The sequence below is a fragment of the Schistocerca piceifrons genome, chromosome 3, assembly GCF_021461385.2.
Source record: "Schistocerca piceifrons isolate TAMUIC-IGC-003096 chromosome 3, iqSchPice1.1, whole genome shotgun sequence".
Lineage (NCBI taxonomy): Eukaryota > Metazoa > Arthropoda > Insecta > Orthoptera > Acrididae > Schistocerca > Schistocerca piceifrons.
In genome coordinates this window covers 494,147,815-494,167,815 of record NC_060140.1, presented here as the reverse complement: position 1 = coordinate 494,167,815, position 20,001 = coordinate 494,147,815, and the positions used below count along the sequence as shown (strand labels likewise).

Sequence of the window (20,001 nt, the reverse complement as noted above, 5' to 3'; positions counted from 1 at the left end):
CCCCCAAATGGCAATAAAAAGTCTGTAGTCTACGTGCTGTGGGCTTCCACATTTTCAATATCCAGCACAATACAAAGGGAACAATTCTCATCTTTTATACCTTTGTTTACATTACTTGCACTTCAAATTATTTAAGGAAACAGTTTTGTTTATTTTTCATAATACTTCAAGTGGCTGTATTGGGGTTTATTGGGTTTAATTATTAAATTATAAAAACTTGTTGGCGCTCCCTTTCACATGTACAACTCACAAAATCTTCAGTAAGAAAAACTTACCTCGCGTAGGAATGAACTCTTATCAACTCCTAGCCTTGGCAATCAAAACATTTTATCAACTCATAAATAGTTGGAACTAACAATGATGCCATAGTGACACACTGTTATTGACAACCTTTTAACACTACGTTTGAGAACATCTTGAAACAAAATTCACAGCAAGATGACCACACTATAATAACATCAAAAAACATTTCTGTTCACAGATATGTAAGGTATTACATGTGTTTAACATACATACATATCCATGTACCACTGAAGTTACACAGTGTGTATAAAAATATCATACAAGAATGAGAAACATTGTGCACAAGGCAGTACATAAGAGATTAAATAAAATGAAGTCTACCTTTCAGCTGTCAGTAAATAGTATGCTGTGTGTGTCTTTCATACTGTTTAGAATTAATTTACTCTACTTTGCATTTATGACCCAGGACAGCAATTTGCCATGCTGATATATTGATGTATTTTCTTACATCCCTTGCCCTACAAATTTATACAGAATAGAAATCCCTGTTCTAGAAGTATAAAGAGGATTTTCTACTATTCAGATATTTGTTATTTCTACCTTCACATAGGGTGTTTATTTTATTCCGATTGATTATTTATAAATATTTTGTGCTACTTAGACATTTAATTGGCAGAATCCCTAACTTTGACCTTTCTTTACCATACAACCAAGTTGTATTTGGAATAATAACCACACTGCAAGAGTAACCTCATGGCAGGTTGAACATTAATAACTTGTAACCTAAGTCTAAAAAAAAAGTGTTTCCTCTATGAAAGTAAGCCAACCTATTTACAACAAATACGAACAGCTTTTACACTAATGAACATACAGTAACATTCCATCTGCACTACAGATGGAGGGTGAAATCATAATGAAAAATTACAGGATACACAACCTGATACAATAAAAAGCAATGACACACTAATGAACACACATTCAGAATTGAATTATTCTCATATTAGAGGACACTTTACTCATATCACATAACACCCTGTACAATACATACCAATGTATGACACTTTGTAGTTCCTTGCCCAAGATTACCACCATTCTCTATGACAAGAATGACATTGGTAGCTGGTAGCTTTTATTTGTTCCACATCATTTCCATGGTTGCTGTAAACCTCACAAATGATACATATCCGCACTTTCTGAAAGACACTCTGCCTCCCATGAGAAAACAAGTGCCTTTGCAAGTACACAGCTACTTGAGCTACTTGAGTGTGCCCCAGCCCATTTCCAACCTCTGTCAAAGAACCTCCACTGGAATGTGCAGTTTTTGGTGCAGAAAAACATGAATAAAATCACGCATTTCACAGCATACATACACAATACTTGATCTGATCATTATCCTCTCCTCCATCAGTTTGTCCCCCCTGCCCAAAACTCACCATCCAAGCCTCTGTTAAATGACATAAGTAAAAAAATAATAATTACATAAAACATTATATCAAATTTCCTGTTTTTACAACTTCAGTTAAAAAAGTTGTATTTACTGAAAAGAGTCAAAAAGAGCAAGCTTCAATGTATATAAATATAAAAAACAAATCTTAGCTTGAAATAGTAAAGTTGCCATCAATTCGAACACTGGTTTGAGCACCACAGTGCTTTACTAGACATTGACTTGATGAAGATATACCATTGCCTTCCTCCAACCTGTGAGTTGACATACCCAGCCAGTTCTATGGGGACCTACAGTTTACCATGGATTCTGAACCATGGTGCACCTTGGCATTTTTCATGTCAACAAACACTGCCAGAGGTGAAAGAAGTCATAACTCATAGGTGACAGGCAAACATTCTAGGGCTGACTGGGGACTGAATGTGTGAATTTTAGATCCATAGTTTAGCACTTTACCATTGAGTCATCCCGCATCATATCAGGATGTTTGAGGCCCCCCTCCAGTATTCAGTGGCAAGTAGCTGTCGAGGTGGAAAGGAAGAAACAGTTGACAGATAATTGTCACCCCCCTACGGGACACCAACAAAAGCCCAGGTGGCTTCACTGAAGAAAGAGCTTCCTTTGTACGTCAGAGCCCATCAATGTCACCATTGAAGAGAGGAGACTTCGGCTATGGAAGGAGGCAACACCAAATCCTGCCCTGGAGCTGAAGGAAAAACTTCCGACAGGAAGTAACAAATCCTTCACAACCTGGAAGGCTCTCAACAGGTTGAGGACTAGGGTCTCAAATAGCAAGTACAACCTTCCCTGTTGGGACTACTTCAATGGGGAACCACTATGTGACTGTGGGATGTCCAAACGGACAGCCTACTGATGTGCCAAACCTAAGCACAAGCTGTACCCCAGTAGATTTACTGCTAGCTAATGATAAAGCCCACCTGTGTAGCTGATTATTGGGCAAAACATATTTAAATTTTATTACAGATGACTTACATTAGATTTTAATGTATGGTGTTCTGGACATGGAAAATAAAAACCATTGAGCTAAAGACATTTGTCTAAAAATTATAAATGATTTATAATAAAGCGTAAAAGGAAATTCTGTAAAACTGTAAAATGCAGAAGGGGGGCCAGTAACAGGACAATCAATGTGACTTGAACACAGGACAACAAGTACACGCAAGGGAGATGTTAATGCATTATTGACAGATCGAGTTGGTTATTGGTATCAACACACACTATCACATGTCAATAACATGGAATAGTCATCAGAAATGAAACTAAACATGTGTTTCCATTTCTTCTTTGCAGCCCCAGACTTGTGATGTTTTATAATACACTCATGCTCATAAATTAAGGATAATTGCAGAATGTGATGCCGCACAACGTGGCACTACACAAAACTGGCACTAGTAGCATATGTACATATGGAACACACACGGCACTGATCTGTAAGTACATGGTATTGGTGATAAGTTGAGAAAACTGTCCCAAAACACATGTGCTACAAAACGCCACTGTCTCCTGCGCATGTACCCTGACATCAATATGGGATATGATCACCATGCACACATACAGAGGCCACACAATGGGTTGGCATACTCTGGATCTCGTGGTGGGGCAGCTGTTGGGTTATAGCCTACCATTCTTGCACCAGTGTCTGTCGGAGCTCCTGAAGTGTCCTAGGGGTTTGAAGACACACAGCGATACATCAACCGAGAGCATCCCAGACATGCTCAATGGGGTTTAGGTCTGGAGAACAGGCAGGCCCCTCCATTTGCCTGATATTTTCTGTTTCAAGGTACTCCTCCACGATGGCAGCTCGATGGGGCTGTGCGTTATCATCCATCAGGAGGAAGGTGGGACCCACTGCACCCCTGAAAAGGCGGGCATACTAGTGGAAAATGATGTCCCGATACACCTGACCTGTTGCAGCTCCTCTGTCAAAGACATGCAGGGGTGTACATGCACCAATCATAATCCCACCCCACACCATCAAACTACGACCTCCATACAGGTCCCCTTTCAAGGACATTAAGGGGTTTGCATCTAGTTCCTGGTTCACACCAGACGAAAACCCGGCGAGGATCACTGCTCAGACTATACATGGACTCATCCGTGAACATAACCTGGGACCACTGTTCCAATGACCATGTGCTGCGTTCTTGACACCAGGCTTTACAGGCTCTCCTGGGACCAGGGGTCAGTGGAATGCACCTTGCAGGTCTCCGAGCGAATAAACCATGTCTGCTCAGTCGTCTGTAGACTGCATGTCTGGAGACAACTGTTCCAGTGGCTGTGGTAAGGTCCCGAGCAAGGCTACCTGCAGTACTCCATGGCCGTCTGCGGACACTGGTGGTGAGATATTGGTCTTCTTGTGATGATGTACACCGTGGACGTCCCATACTGTGGTGCTCGGACAAGTTTCCTGTCTGCTGGAATCGTTGCCATAATCTTGAGATCACACTTTGTGGCACACGGAGGGCCCGTGCAACAACCTGCTGTGTTTGACCAGCCTCCAGTCGCCCTAGTATTCTATCCCTCATAACGTCATCAATGTGTGTTCTTTGAGCCATTTTTAACACACAGTCACCATCGACATGTCTGAAAACATTTGCACACTTACTCGCTGCACTGTACTCTGACATGAACCAACACACCTGTGTGTATGTGGACTGCTGCCAGCACCACCGTGCAACGACCGCAGGTCAAATGCACCACATGGTCATACCCCGAGGTGATTTAAACCTGCAAACCTCCCAGCAGAGCATTGTTTCACCATGTATCAGCATTATCCTTAATTTATGAACATGAGTGTACTTCCCAGACAAATGTCTCTTCCCTGCACACTCACTCTTCTGCCCCTTTCCTGTTTATCCCAACCACAGCTAACTGTTCTGAAACACAGACTTAATGTTTGTTAGCAATTGTTTCTCCATCCAACATTGAAGTTATAGTTACATTATTAAAATAACTTTCCATAAAATAGTATCGGACTATGGTTATAAGTTTTTGGGTTTGAAGTCAAGTTGTTTCCACATGATATTTCAACATATTTCGTAGATGTATTCACCAGGTGTTGTTGTTTGCACTCAACCAAACTGTGAATTATTCATGGCGTGCATCACCAAAGTAACTGTTTCCTGGTGCCATTAAACTAACAATAAAACACTCAACAAAAATTCAGATCCAACAGAAAGGCTATGTGAAAATGCAAAACAGTCTAAGTAAGGACAATGGGGCAAAAAAAAACCTTCACTAAAATGCCTCTTAATATGATTTGCCTATGAGAGAGAGAGAGAGAGAGAGAGAGAGAGAGAGAGAGAGAGAGCGCACTTTGAGATGTTTTCTGAAATGATTTCAGTACAATGAGTACCACATCACATACCTTACTCGAGCTAAATCCTCCACCCCTATTAATAAAATTATCCATCGCTCTAATCCTGATTGCCTCCTTTATTACACTATCCCAGAAATTGATCATCTCCATTACAATGATACATTTTATGCTGATTTACTTGGCTGCACAAGTCAGGTGAAATACTTGTATTATTTACATATTTGTTAAGGGGCTCCGGAACGCCCTATACTTGCAATGTTAAAATAACGCTTATAAATTACATCTTTCCTCACAAAGTATTTGAGGTAGGAAGTTGAACTTCTTACAGATTATTTATGGGGATATGGGCTACAACTTAACACAGGGATTTTACAAAATTTTAGTTCAGTTATTAAAGATGATTTTTTTTTCAATTGTAATGAAAATTCACAACATTTTTTTGCAATTTTTTATTTATATATTCAAAAATATACAGTTTTTTGGAAAAAGGCTGTGTTAAATTATGCAGAAGGTACCGTGTAACATTTACTGAAAGTTTGAAACAAATATGTTTGGAAGATCCTTAGAAAACATGTAATTAGTATGAGAAAATAAAAGTTTTGGGAATCGAGCGACAAAGATTGGATTAACTTTTTAGTGCATTCCAGGTCCATAGGATGGATTATCTTCATCCTCTGCAAACTCCTCCTACAGCTTCCTCTTGTTCCTCCTCCTGTTTACTCTTGCTTGTATTTCTAGACTCTTTACAGCCCTGTCTGCAGCCCGAAGGTGTTCCTTGTCTAAAGCAAGCATCGCTCGTTGTTGTGTTCGTAGATTTTGCTACCATTTTCTTCAGTTGCAGTTACTGCAACACTGTTCCAAAAGGTGGTCATATATGAACGCTTATCACATTTCGGTTGTATTTCACTAGCAAGTCCTACGTGCTTTATTATGGAGAGTTCCAGACCAACTTCACTACAATGAATACATCTTACACAGTTTGAAAAAATTCCTTTGAGAACCGACATATCAAATATTTCATTCACATCCGATTCGCCCATAAAACATTCATTCATAGTTTTCACTCATTGAACCAAGCTTCTTCTGTGAAGTATTTTCTTTCCCACTTTGACTGCTATGGGCAGGTGTACTTGAGAGGTTAGGTTCACTCACTTGGTTATCGTCTTTATTGTTTACAGTAATAACACATACCTTTGGCTTTCCAACATTTCTCCTTTTCTTAAAAGACTTCAGAGGATTTCTAATAACTTTACTTTTACTCATTATTATACTTCAACAAAACAGAGACTCAAGAAACAGAATTAATTACGAATATTTTCGAGATAACGACAGAGTAAATAAACATGAAACAATCGACAATCACACCAGCGATATATATTGAACCATCACAGGTTAGCCGCAACACATACTTTATCTCACATCACTAAAATGTACCTGATGAACACGGACGTTAATAATAACACCATTTGACAGCAGTTTAACATCGCCACAGTGGGTCACGCCCATGTAGAACACATTTCAAAAAAAATTTAAAAATAGTTGTAGTCTTCGGAATTGAATAAATTATATATCTATTAAAAGGTAATAGTCTGCAGATTCAGAAAACGCAAAAAAGTAAAAATTGAACTTTTCATGATTTTGAGCCTTTCCGGAGCCCCTTAAAGAGTTCTTGTAGGCTGTCCAACACATGACATACCGCATTCATACAATATGCAATATACACCTGGTTTTTGGAGCCTAAGGCAATCCTTCGTATATGTTCTAGTACAGCACTTCTGTTGTTTTAAATTTCTGTTGACTGTCTAATTTTTTTTTAAAACACCAACAAACAACTGCTGGAGCAGTGCACAGTGTGTCCCACTCACAGTTTGGCCAGAATACAAACAACATAGAATGAAATCTGTGCTTGACACCTCATTAATACAACTAGGAAAGCTGTAAAAATATTCTGTAAAGAGAAAAAGAAAATTCAACCGCAAATCCAAAAACTTGTAAACTGTCAAATTCAATGAGAAAACAAAGGATCACAATAACAGATAATATTATTTATATGACTGTTACTACACTAAGAAACAAAAACAATAAAGTACAGGACAAATAACAATTTTTGCTTACCCAAGAGCATAATTTACGTTGCTCCACTCTACCATTTTTGCCAGAATTATAACATTTTTGAATTTTTCAGGATCTACCAAAAACTCAAGAGGGCATTCATACAGAGGAATCTTCATACGAGGAATTCGAGCATCACGTGGGCTAAAGAGAGCAAAATGAGAGTTCTCATCACTCATTTTTTTCAGCGTACCTACAGCAACTTTCAAATGATTGCGTACAGAGATGAAGACAACCTACAAAAGCAAAGTTCATAAGTTTAGGGCAGAAAATACATTTCTAGTTTACTAGGGAGTACCCAAAAGAAACTGAACTTTTAGCTTATTTATTCACATTTTAAGTACACACCTTTAATCCCCTTGAAAGTACTCTCTACTTGCACTAACATATTTGTCTGATCTTTTATTCCATTTTTCAAAAGACTGATTAAATTTCCCAACAACATCAGCAAAACACTTTCCTATCATGTCTCTTTTCACTCTAGGAAAACGAAAAAAGGCGCATGGGGTAATGTTGGGCAATTTGGGGGGGAAGGGGGGGGGAGGGAGGAGGGGGGAGGAAAAGAGGGTCCTACCATTTTTGGTCAAGAATTCAAGAATTGTCAGACAGACAGGGCTGTATGAACAGATTATTGTCATGATGAAAAAACAGTCACCCCACTGCCACAAATCAGGGCACTTCCAGTGTACAGAACAATCTCTGAATGGATGATCCTTCTCACATCGAAAAAACAAATCAGCACTGTTTAAATGTCTGATTTCACCTGATGAGATTTCTTAGCCCGAGGCAAACTCGACTCTTCCACTGTCTTGATTGTTGGTTTGATTCAGGATTGTAAGCACAACACTGAGTTTCATCACATGTGATAATTTTTGAAAAAAAGTCTGGATCATTTCAGGACTCTTCTTTCAAAGCCCAGAATGCTTCCATATAAACTTTTTTTGTTCCGCGGTCAGCAGTCATGACACAAATTTGGCAGCCACCCTTTTCATTCCCAAATCTTCTGTCAGAATTCGCTGTACTGAACTCGAACTTACTCCTGACAGCTTCACAATTACTAAAATGGTCTGTTGTTGATGTTCGTTTATGACTGCACAAATGTTTTCAACATTTTCATGTGTTTGGGATGTGGAAGAACAATCAGAACAAGGTCACTGCAAAAACGACAATCACACAGAACAGTTGCCACTATAAACTCTATCAAAATTAGTTCTGACCTCCTTGAGTGACAACACTCAGCTTATTGACTCTGGAATGTTTGTTCTATGCACTCCTAGTGACAAAACGCAGTACTACAAAAGCTCTACCCATGAAAAAATTAGTTTGGTTTCTTTTGGGTGTCCCCTCATATATCAAAAGTGAAATAACATTTTACAACTAACTACCAAGACACAGATATTATTTTGGAGACTCGTTCCACTGACTTCAATGCAAATGCATTCCGAAATACTTCTAGTTTGCTGTGTACTGTGATGAACGCACACCAATTAATAACCCACTACTATAATTGCATAGGCTTCCATGGCCAGTGTCAGTTGACATTGAGTTTTCCTGAATATCATACCACGTCATAATGTAAAAATCTATATTTGAGAAAATAACGTGTTTTCCATGGTTACAATAGCCTCCTCCTGGGTCTACTGGGTCATCAGTATACTCAGAAGCGGGCCTATATAACTGTAGCGGACATGTTGGTTTTCCCACTACAGTTTTTACATTATGACACAGTACGATACTCAGAAAACTTTTATGTCAAACCACTATCAGTTCAACTCAGTATCTTAGTGATCAAACAGCACATGTTACATGAACCACATATGAAACTTCGTCTTGACAGATGTTCCAAGCTAACAAATCTTTCAAGAGTTACTAACCAACCAAACACTCCTCTAACACAAACTGAAAGAAAACAATAAGACTCTGCATGGTATTCAGAAATTTGATAACATCAGAAAGGATTGGAGGAGTGTGGGAGTGAGAGCAAAAAATGAGTGTGTGTAAGGACAATAAAACAAAATATAACATAACTGGTCATAAGTTACAGCTGATAATTTATTTCAGTCACATTTGCGATTTAATACAGGCTATTACTAATTTCAGCTATTACTGGCCATTTTCGGATATTTTCAGCTTTGTTACAGAGCAACATGTCAGCTTTGTCACAACATAATGTGTGAACTTCATCACTATGCATGGCTTCCTCAAAAATGAAACAGCATTTTACTGTTAATGCACACATTCAATCAAAACTGACTGAAATAAATAATCTGATACAAGCATAACACTGGGATGATGAAGATAGAGTACTTACTACAATCACAATTTACAGTCTAACAAACAAATAACAATTGTTGAAACTCATTGTACCAGAACCAAATGTTCATTTCCATGGAAGTGAAAGCGAGATGTAAATAACAGGATGGCATGGAATATAAAAATAAATGACAAAGAAGTCAAGTGGAAGTATGTCATTGTTAGAGGGTTGATTTCTGCATATGTGCGTATATCACACATTATATTTTAAGTGAATATTTTCTTTATAAATCCATATTTCACAAAATTTGTCTCATTATCACTGTGAGTATAAAAAAGAAGCATTTGCAACAAAGAAAAAAAAAAGGAGTGGCACAATACACTTGACATCATCTATTCACATTCTGAAAATGCTCAAAGCTTCTTAATTTTATGGCACCTTATGTGTTACTTAAAAAAATATAATCATTCTATGCTATTGAACCAAACAATTAAACCAGCATATCACAGAATTTGAACTCAATCGGCTTGGTCTGAAATGAAACTGTGATCACAGCAATGAGAGTGGGAAAGGAGAGCAGCAGGGTGCATTAGCAGAGGGCAACACACATGGAGGGTGAGGGGACATTAATCAGGAGGAGATGATAGACGGAAACTGTTGGCGGAGAGTCTGGGGACAGTAGGTTACCGTAGGTTGAGGCAGGATAATTTCAGGCGTGGAGAAAGTGTTGTAGGGTTAATTCCCATCTGAGTGGTTCAGAAAAGCTGGTGGTGGAATGGACAATCCAAATGGCACTGGTTAAGAAGCAGCCATTGAAATCAAGCATATTATGTTCAGTCGCATGTTGTGCCACAGGAGGGTCTACTATGCACTTGGCCACAGTTTGGCAATAGCCATTCATCCTGGTGGACAGGTGGTTGGTACTCATACCAGTGTAAAAAGCTGTCATGATTGCAGCAGGGGTGGTATGTGACATGGCTGATTTCACAAGTGGCCCGGCCTCTGATGGTGTAGGACAAGCCTGTGACATGACTGGAAAAAGGAAGCACTTAGTGGGTGGACTGGGCAGGTCTTGCATCTGTCTTCCAATGGGATATGATCCCTGTGGCAGGACACTCCACCAGACAGTGCTCTTCTCTCCCCCTACCTACACCCTGCTATCCCAAACCCTTCCCTGTCCAACTCCAGATTGCTGCTCAACGTGAGAGTTGCATTCTGGTCTGAGCTGACAGAGATGGCAGTCATTTGAGAAGAGGTGTGCTTGTTTGTGTGAATGTCTTGTGCCGTGTCGTGTCGTGTCGTGTCAGCGCGCACGTGTGTGCGTGTGCACTTGCTTTTCATTGTGGCTGCCTGCAACTCAACATGTCATCTCATGGTGAGTAGCAATCTATCCTTTTCCTACTATTAAAGAGTAGTGAAAAATTAGGTTTCCTTCATCCTGAAGTGAATACTGCAGAAGGTAATGAAAGTGTTCATTAAAGTTCCTTTGAAACTAAAACTTACCAAAGAGATCTTTCAATAAGTGCCACTGCACCTGACGCTTAACCTGTGTAAACATGTGAACATTGTTTGAAGCTGTTTTGCACTCTGATTACTATTTGGAAAGAATTAAGAAAGTGCTTTTCTTTTACTTCAATTAAATAAGCAAGTGGCCAGGTGTTATACGAGTAGTATAAACATAATGTCATCCAAAGAGTAAGTTTTAAAATATATTGCAAATATATGAGACAGTTCTGTTTACAGCTGAGAGAAGTAATGAAAATTTCTTTGAGTTTGTTGATATGAGATATGACAAACTAGTCCTAATCCAAAGTGTGAAATTATGTTCAGAATAAACCGTGTTCATATCTGGTGCTTTTTGTATACAATGGAGCAGTTAATGAAACTACAGATACCTATAATTATATTTTTACAACAGTTTTGCTTGCTCTAAACCTTGAGCAATGGTACAGCATCCAGACAGTCTTATGAGATAGAGAGTGACAAGAATCTGGCACCATCAGTCAAATCACTGACTGGTTCAGGACCTCCTTTGGTGCTGACTCTGGAATGTACAATTCTGTAACCAAACAGCAGTGATGTGCTGATGTGGCATAGTCAGTTTTTGTTATGTGGAGCAACATTTAATTTACGTCATTCAGTTCTAGCGGGAGAATCAGAGAAACATTTGGAAAACTGTTTCCCAAGCAACGGTGCTGCAATGATGTTCTGCTCTCTAATTTCAACTATAGAGAATATTTTCACAAACTTGTAATATAGAAGAAAAGGATTTACTACGAAGAATTTGGAGAATATTTAGTGGTATACCGAATCAGACCCCATCAACAACTCCTAGAACTCTGAAATTGGTACTGCTGATATGTATCAGAAATTGAAAAATAAAAAAATAGAAAATAGTTAAAACATTTTTAGGTCTGTAAGGAGGTCCTCTTTTACATCAAGCCATTCTTTTCATGTGTGTGGTTCATATACCTCTAGTGCATATTTCCCACATCGTAAACCACATTGCCAGAATTTTAGTGCATACCTGTATGCATATTTTTGTTACTTTTAGTCCTCATCAGTCCATCCTGTAAATATTCAGCTAAGACAGTCATGCAAAACGATGTAACAAATTAAATTTGTAATAGAGTATACAAAGTCAGACGCATTGGGTGTTTGTATGCATTAATAGGTGTCTTTAGTCTTCTACAGGATGGGGATGTCCACATGACACAGTGACACAAAACAATTCATCACTTGATTTTAGGTTACATTTGACATTCTAGTCGATAATATTTTTGTAGACTCAGTTTAAACATTGGCTGTTTTCAAGAATTTCTATTGTAAACTTATTCAGTAGGAAACAACTGGATAAAACTGGAAATGGTTAAAACATCAATGTTAAACAACAATAGTGGTTTCTTAAATGAAACTTACTTGTTCATGTAAACAATATTCTGAAGGGTAATTTCAGGAAAAGTGAAGCTTTTGTTACTACTGTAACACTTCCTGTTCCTTTGTTTGGAGACAAATCAACACAGTCATTCACTGTATATTCTTCATATTCAGGTCTATCTGTTTTCCACTTTCATGTTAATACTTCAATGTAAATTGCTCAAATGTTATGCTCATAACCACGGAATGACTTTAAAAGTCTCTATGTGGTACATGTCAGAAGCACATTTTGCAGTAGAAACAGTTGGGAAAACTGAGGGGAGGAGAGAGGGGAGGGGGATGATGGGACAGAAGCATACGGCAGCATAACACTGTTGTACACCAAAAGAACCACATGCAGGCGACCAACTTTGTGTCCTCTTCCTACAGGGTCACTGGACACCAGTATGGAAAGACACTTCATTAGTTCATCCCTCTCCTAGGCATCAATAACAAAATTTCCATCAGTGTTGTTGCTTTCCTGATTGTCCTCCCAAGGCTATTGCTTCAATTATCTCGTCAAAATAAATCCTTGGCAGTACTGAGAATCAAACCCATGTCCTCCATGTGGTAACCCCTACTCACAGTTTAAAGAAATGTATAGTATGAGGGGACAGGAGTGTGCTCATAAAGCTAAAAAGAGAGATCGATTCCCAATGCAGACAATATGTGTCCTCAAGCTGTGAGGACCGGGCGTGAGCTGTGCTTCGGTAGCTCAGTTGGTAGAGCACTTGCCCGCGCAGAGTGAAAATCTCATTCTGGAAATGTGTGTCCTCTTTGCCCATATGCACTAACTGTCTTAGAACTCTAGTGGGGAAACTCTGAGATTCACAGAAACCATAAGCAGTACTGATGAGAACTGTTGTTCAAATACTTTGATATGCACAGTCCATGTCTGCACAATACCACTCATAATCTCCTTTTTATTATTATGCAGAGCATCCAGGTCTACACATCTACTTACTTCTCCACCAGGAACTCAATATTGTTATGTAACGAATCAGTTTATTCTGGTTTGCATCATTTATTCGTCACTCACTGCCCTGTGTGGAGAGTGTTAATAAAAACCTCTCTCTCATGTAACGTTTATAAACGAAACTCTTCCTTCCCATCACAATTCATAATAATGAATATATTGATTATTGCACAGTCCCTGTCAAACACACACAATACCAAAAGTTTTTTACTATTTGTTTCTCACAGAATAATTACCTTTCCTGTTTTTTGATAGCAGCCATTTGACTGAAGCTGAAACATAGAAGGGAAAAAACTCAAACAATTGAAACTCCAGGTTGTAATATCAACAATATTATGAAAAGGATAGATTGCCACTCCCATAAAGATTACACATGGGATTGCAGACAGACACAAAGCCTTCTTCAGAAAGAAAGAATGAAACACACACACACACACACACACACACACACACACACACACACACAAGCAAGCAAGCAAACGTCAGCAATCTGGATTGCTGCTTCCACTCAGCCCGGTAGAGTTGCATTCTGGCACAACAGCCATGGATAGCAGCCATGTGTGTCATGTGTACTAGCTTGTATTCGTGTGCCTCTGTGTTTTTCTTTCCCTTTCTGAAGAAGGCTTTGGCCAAATGCTCAATGTGTGACAGCCATTTGGAGTGCCTGTCTGAGACTCAGTGTGTCATCTTTACAGTGTGTAGCAACCACGAAAAAAATTCATGCAGCTGAAGTTAAATATCAAACTGAAATCACAGACAATTTACATTTGGCAAGGGGTGCATATAACTTAAAGACTTATAAGTAATCACATAAACTACTGTATGTTGCAACTGCACTCTCAAATAAGCTTTTTTAGTATACCACCACAAACTTTCACAGTTAGATCAGACAGAAATGAATTTAAAAATAAAACTGACTGTGGCATCAGTGACACTACAAAATTGAAATTATGTTAATAGCTATTACCCAATGAAACTGTTTTTCTTATGTATGTAGCATTATCATTCATTTATGCAACTGCATATGTACAAAATCCTCCTACTGCTAACATGCTCCTGTGATTAGACAATGTTTTCATTCAGTTCTATGACCGGTAAATGCATATCTCAATCATATGCACTGCCTGACAGAAACATGAAACATCCAGAAGCCTCAGACTGATGTCAATGTTAACTTCATACGCGTACACACCATCGGCGGGTATGTAAATGACGAAGAAATGCAATTCTCTGTGACAGGTAGAATGGCCACCAGAGTGCATTAGTGTTGTCCATGTTTAGTGTTGTTACAAGGCCCAATGGGGTATATAAGGGGTGTAAACAGCGTCAGATGTTGAGTGAGCACTGTGAAGGGCACACAGATGCCACATACTCCCATGAGACAGTGTTATCAGAACCTGACAGTGTTTGAAAGGGGCTTCATTGTTGGCCAGCTGGTCAAATAGTGCAATATCCAGATTTGTGGGTCATTTGGATGGAAGTGTTAGTGGCCCATTGGACTACATGAAAATGTGAGGGAAGGCATTCTCCTAGTCAAGGTTCAGTTGAAACACATCTGACCAAAACATAGGAGGATTACTGTATTGTGCACCAAGCACATCACAACCTCTTCATATCTGTGCCTGGCATCCACGAACAATTAATGAACTGCCTGCGATCTTGTGTCATCCCACGTCATTGATCAGAGACTAGTAATGGCCAGACTAGGGAATTGCTGTCCCAAGGGTAGGTTGCTGTTAACACAAATGGCTGCATCTGGAGTGGTGGCACGATTGGAAAGCACCGACTCCTGGAACAGCATAGCACTGTGTTGTGTTCGGCAATGAATTGTGGTTCTGCACAGGCCCAGATGAATAGCTGATGTGCATGGCAGAGACCTGTGAAAAGTTACATTATTCTAATGTTTTGGAGAGGCATAGCAGTGTTACTCCTGGTGTCAAAGTGTGGGGAACCATCGGGTGTGACTTCAGACCGTGCCTGGTAGTGATTAAGGGAACTCTGACAGCATAATGGTATGTCACAGTCATCTTGCACCCACATGTGTTACCTCTCACGTGACAGGGTCACGATGCCATTTTTCGACAGAAAATGCTCATCCACACAAGGCTCGTGTATTTATGAGCGTCTGTGCGAAGTGAGATACTTGATTGGTCAGCAAGATCCCAGCTCCATCCCCAACAGAGCTCATGTGGAAACAGTTCAGACATCAATTCCATCCAAGTGCCTGTATGCAGGATATGAAAAATCAGTTACAACAGTTGTGGGCAAGTTTGCCGCAGGAGCGGGTGCAGCGGCTTTATGACAGCCTTCCCAACCCAATCAGTGCACGCGTCCAGGCCAGAAGGGGATGCAAGTCACACTGATACGTGGGTTCAGCTGCCAAGTTCTTTGTAAATTTGACTTGATATTGAAATTACTGAAATAACATCACATACCCTTTCAATCCATGAAGTTTCATTTCATTTCTTCCTTCCCTTTTTGAGGCATCACTTTTTTTTTTTTTTTTTTTTTTTTTTTTTTTTTTTTTTTTTGGCCAGGCAGTGATATATACATATGCAAACATCACAGTGAATTTTAGCAGGCAATCATTACGCTCAAATTATGAAGCTGTTTAATGAAATTATATGAACGTCCTCATCTAGTTCAGTAAAATATATTTTGTTCTGGTGTATCACAATAAAAGCTTTTTGTAAAGAAGGAAAAAATTATGGTATTTCCCCTACACAATTTTTGCAGGTCCTCAAGCAAGCCTTCTCCTTTCAAACCGATACAAACATATCTGTAACACATGCTGTCGCAAAATAATGAATAAGTTCTACAAACAGAATATTGCTATATATCATAGGTAAAATTTCCAAAGAATATTCATTACTGATGTGCACTATTTGAAAAAGCTCTAATTGTCTGAAAGTACTTTTTTGGACCACCTATTTTCATTATACTAATCATACTAGCCATATTTTTTTGGCATTTTCATATAACACTCATTATTTGCTTCATGTCTATAATCATAATTTGAATTATTCTTGACTGATTTTGTTTTATTCCTTTGGTAGTAAGCTAAGCATAAATTACTGAAAGATCATCATTTAAGAAACACCTCATAAGCTCAGTCACGACTTTCTAACAAAGTATGTATTATTATCCACATAAAGTGAGCAGAAAATTATGTTTGCTGTATTTGCTTCTTCACTGTTGCAGAGAATATCGTCAATTTTTGTTTCATCGCCAAGTGTATATTATAAGGTTTTATGAAATGCATTATTGAAAATCATAAAAAACGAAACTGTAATACATTTAAAATGACAAGTGAACTTTTTTCGGGGAGGGGTGGAGGTGAGGTGAGCTAATTGTTTGCCCTTCTAACACAAAGCTACATGCCCATTAGAAAATAGAAACACAATCATTACAACAAACTCAGCTATTTGAGAGATATTACATGATAGAAAACTGGACCAATATCATCTCTGGAACATTTTATGCCTTTTCAAGCAGATAATAACTTCACATACGTATCTCAGTTGTAGATACAGTGAAACCTCTATTTTATGTTTTCGTGCAGTCCAGAGTTCAATAACACAAAATTGAGGAAAATGCAGAAACGATGAAAATGTTAAAGCCCCCAAAATACACGCAAAAAGATATGTAATTGGCATATATGACTAAAAATTGTAACCCTCTCCAGTACACTGTAAATATCTGTGCAAGTGAAGGAAATTAAATGTACAATACAATATTTATACAGTAATTTGTGTTTATGAATTACATCAGTTCTTAAAATATCACGGATGTGTAACAAGTGAAAACTTGTCAAAAAACTGTAATTGGTATCTGGGTTCAAAGTAATCGAGCTGTTTTCAGACATGCTACAACTACAAATTGTACATCAAAACATGCATTTTTGAGAGGTCTTTCCTTGTGTTCACCCAGGAAAAAAATCAAAAATTTATGAACATGGTGAATTACACCAAAAATATCACAGCAGTTAAGTGGTTAAACCATAAGCATTAATGTGGACATCTGCTTAGTGACAGACTTTGTCACCATTGCTGTTATTGTTTAACGCATTCATATGCTCATCACCGGCAAAGTGTTATTTTAGGTTCAATGAGAGAAACACAGACATGAAAAATTGAGTTTACTTACCCAACTGATGTAGACGCTTATAAGAAGTTGGCTCAATGAATTTCTGCACACTGGGTAAAATACAAATTCAAAAGAAAGTTCAGGTGTTACAGATTCGCTTCATGAATTCTATCACTGCTGCCAATCTTTATGATCTACAGCGTGTGGTGTAAAGTATACACGCGAGTAGTGTATGTAGTTGTTGCAACTGTATCATGTCAGATTTGAACACGAAATTCTTTAAAACATGCTATCACAAAAACCTGGTTCTATTTCTGTGTGACACAGCATATGATCTGTGTGAAAAGTATATTTTCAGCACTTCACAAAATGCTTCCGCCCGTACTTGCATTCCAGTGTTGACAGGCCACTCTCCCTCTCCATTCATCCAGGAGGTGAGATCATTTTACATATCTTAGTGCGGTGTGGTGGCTGTCAACAACCCATAGAAACAAAGCTACAAATTCCCTGATTTTATATGTCTTCCTAGTAAGGTGTACCTCAGGCCGTTTTCTTTCTATTGACATTTGTTGTGATTGAACAAGTTGATAAGTAGCACAAAAGACTGATGGTTCACACTACGGCTGGTGACGGGGTTAAGGGAATATTTTTGGCCATTGCGGAGAGGGGAGACATGAGAGGAAATGCTGACGTAATCCACAATTGGTGTTGTCAACACTACTTGCAATGTTTAACTTCACTGTGCAATTATGATACAACTACTATTAAGCTGCGGAAGCAAAGGAAAAATAGGGCAGCTGACGCAACGTCCTGGGCCGAGACAATCTGTGACAAAGAGGCCTAGCTGCCACCTTATGACTCAGTCTTGTCATTTTGCACATACTTCAGGTGTGTCATATTTAGCAAGCTTTTAAATCCAAACACAGAGTCTCGTAGTATGCTTGGTCAGAATCAAGGAATTGTCAGTCATTTCTGGCTAGTGAGCTCTTATTGGCTGGCAACTTGTTACACCACCCAACAGCCAGCGCAACCACCACACTACACTATGCTAGTTTTAAACAAGTGACTTGATCCAGTTTGACACGAGCGAATCACTGGTCAAAACTGACTATTTGAAGTGCATGTGCCTTTTGCACTTGCACATAAATCTGCAAAAAATTACAATGTGAGTGCCTCCATGATGTCAATGATCTACAGATTCTCCAGAGTGTAGAGTTCTAAATGTCTGAGTATGCTGCACCCTGCACATGCGCAGAGACAGGCAGCTATGGTGGCATCTGCTAACACTGGAAGTTATAACGTAGTCTGGTTGAGTTCACTCCTATTACAGAAATAGATTGTGATTTTGTGTCTTCTTAATCTTTACTGTAATGTTTTCTTTGTTTCGTGGCACACTGGAAGGTTACACAAGGTCCTGATATTTTTGCCTACAAGTGTTCTCCTACAAGAGATACAAAATATCTGAAAGCAAAAAGTGTGTGTTTCACAGAGAAAGAACCTACTGTGTTTACATAAGAACATAAATAGATAAACACATTTTAAATGAAAATTATTTCAACTGTGAAAAACTGAGTATTACTGGACAAGAAAATTAATTTTCACTGTTACTTGGCACCTAGAAAAAAGACCACAACATACAAAGGATGAAGGAAAAAGTCACTATTTACTGCTTTCTACATACTGTCTATAGGTGAATATGGGGTGGGGGTAAGGAATGGAAGAGAAAGCCGCCTGGTACAATTCTGTTCAGAGCATAACTTAATCACAGCTAACACTTGGTTTAAGAATCATGAAAGAAGGTTGTATACACAGAAGAGGCCTGGAGATACTGGACAGTTTCAGATAGATTATATAATGGTAAGATTGAGATTTAGGAACCAGGTTTTAAACTGTGAGACATTTGCAGGGGCAGATGTGGACTCTGACCACAATCTATTGGTTATGAACTGTAGATTAAAACTGAAGAAACTGTAAAAAGGTAGAGATTTAAGCTAATAGGACCTGGATAAAGAACCAGGGGTTGTAGAGAGTTTCACAGAGAACACTGGGGAAAAACTTGCAAGAACACGGGAAAGAAATACAGTAGAAGAAGAATGGGTAGCTTTGAGAGATGAAATACTGAAGGCAGCAGAGGATCAAGTAGGTAAAAAGACTAGGGGTAGTAGAAATCCTTGAGTAACAGAAGAGGGACTGAATTTAATTGATGAAAGCCGAAAATATAAAAATGCAGTAAATGAAGCAGGTGAAAAGGAATACAAATGTCTCAAAAATGAGATCGTCAGGAAGTGCAAAATGGCTAAGCAGGATTGCTAGAGGACAAATGTAAGGATGTAGAGGCATATATCACTATGAGTAAGATAGATACTGCCTACAGGAAAATTAAAGAGACCTTTGGAGAAAAGAGAACCACCTGTACCTAAGCAAAGAAGGAAAAACAGAAAGGTGGAAGGAGTATATAGAGGGTCTATACAAGGGTGATGTACTGGAGGGCAATATTATGGAAACTGAAGAGGACGTAGATGAAGATGAAATGGGAGATATGATATGTGTGAAGAATTTGACAGAGCACTGAAAGACCTACGTTGAAACAAGGCCCGGGGTGGAGACAACATTCCTTTAGAACTACTGAT

The 20,001-nt window shown here is 38.7% G+C and overlaps 1 protein-coding gene across 1 annotated transcript in view; it reads right to left on the bottom strand.

The window, feature by feature from the left end:
- The window catches only part of LOC124790100 (DIS3-like exonuclease 2), a 227,914-nt gene that overhangs the window by 154,480 nt on the left and 53,433 nt on the right, over positions 1 to 20,001 (bottom strand). The window contains exons 6-7 of the mRNA XM_047257666.1: positions 13,522 to 13,557; positions 7,143 to 7,375 (exon numbers count right to left, since the gene is read on the bottom strand). Of these exons, the coding sequence (XP_047113622.1) occupies positions 7,143 to 7,375; positions 13,522 to 13,557 (269 nt within the window). The remainder of the gene's footprint in view (positions 1 to 7,142; positions 7,376 to 13,521; positions 13,558 to 20,001) is intronic.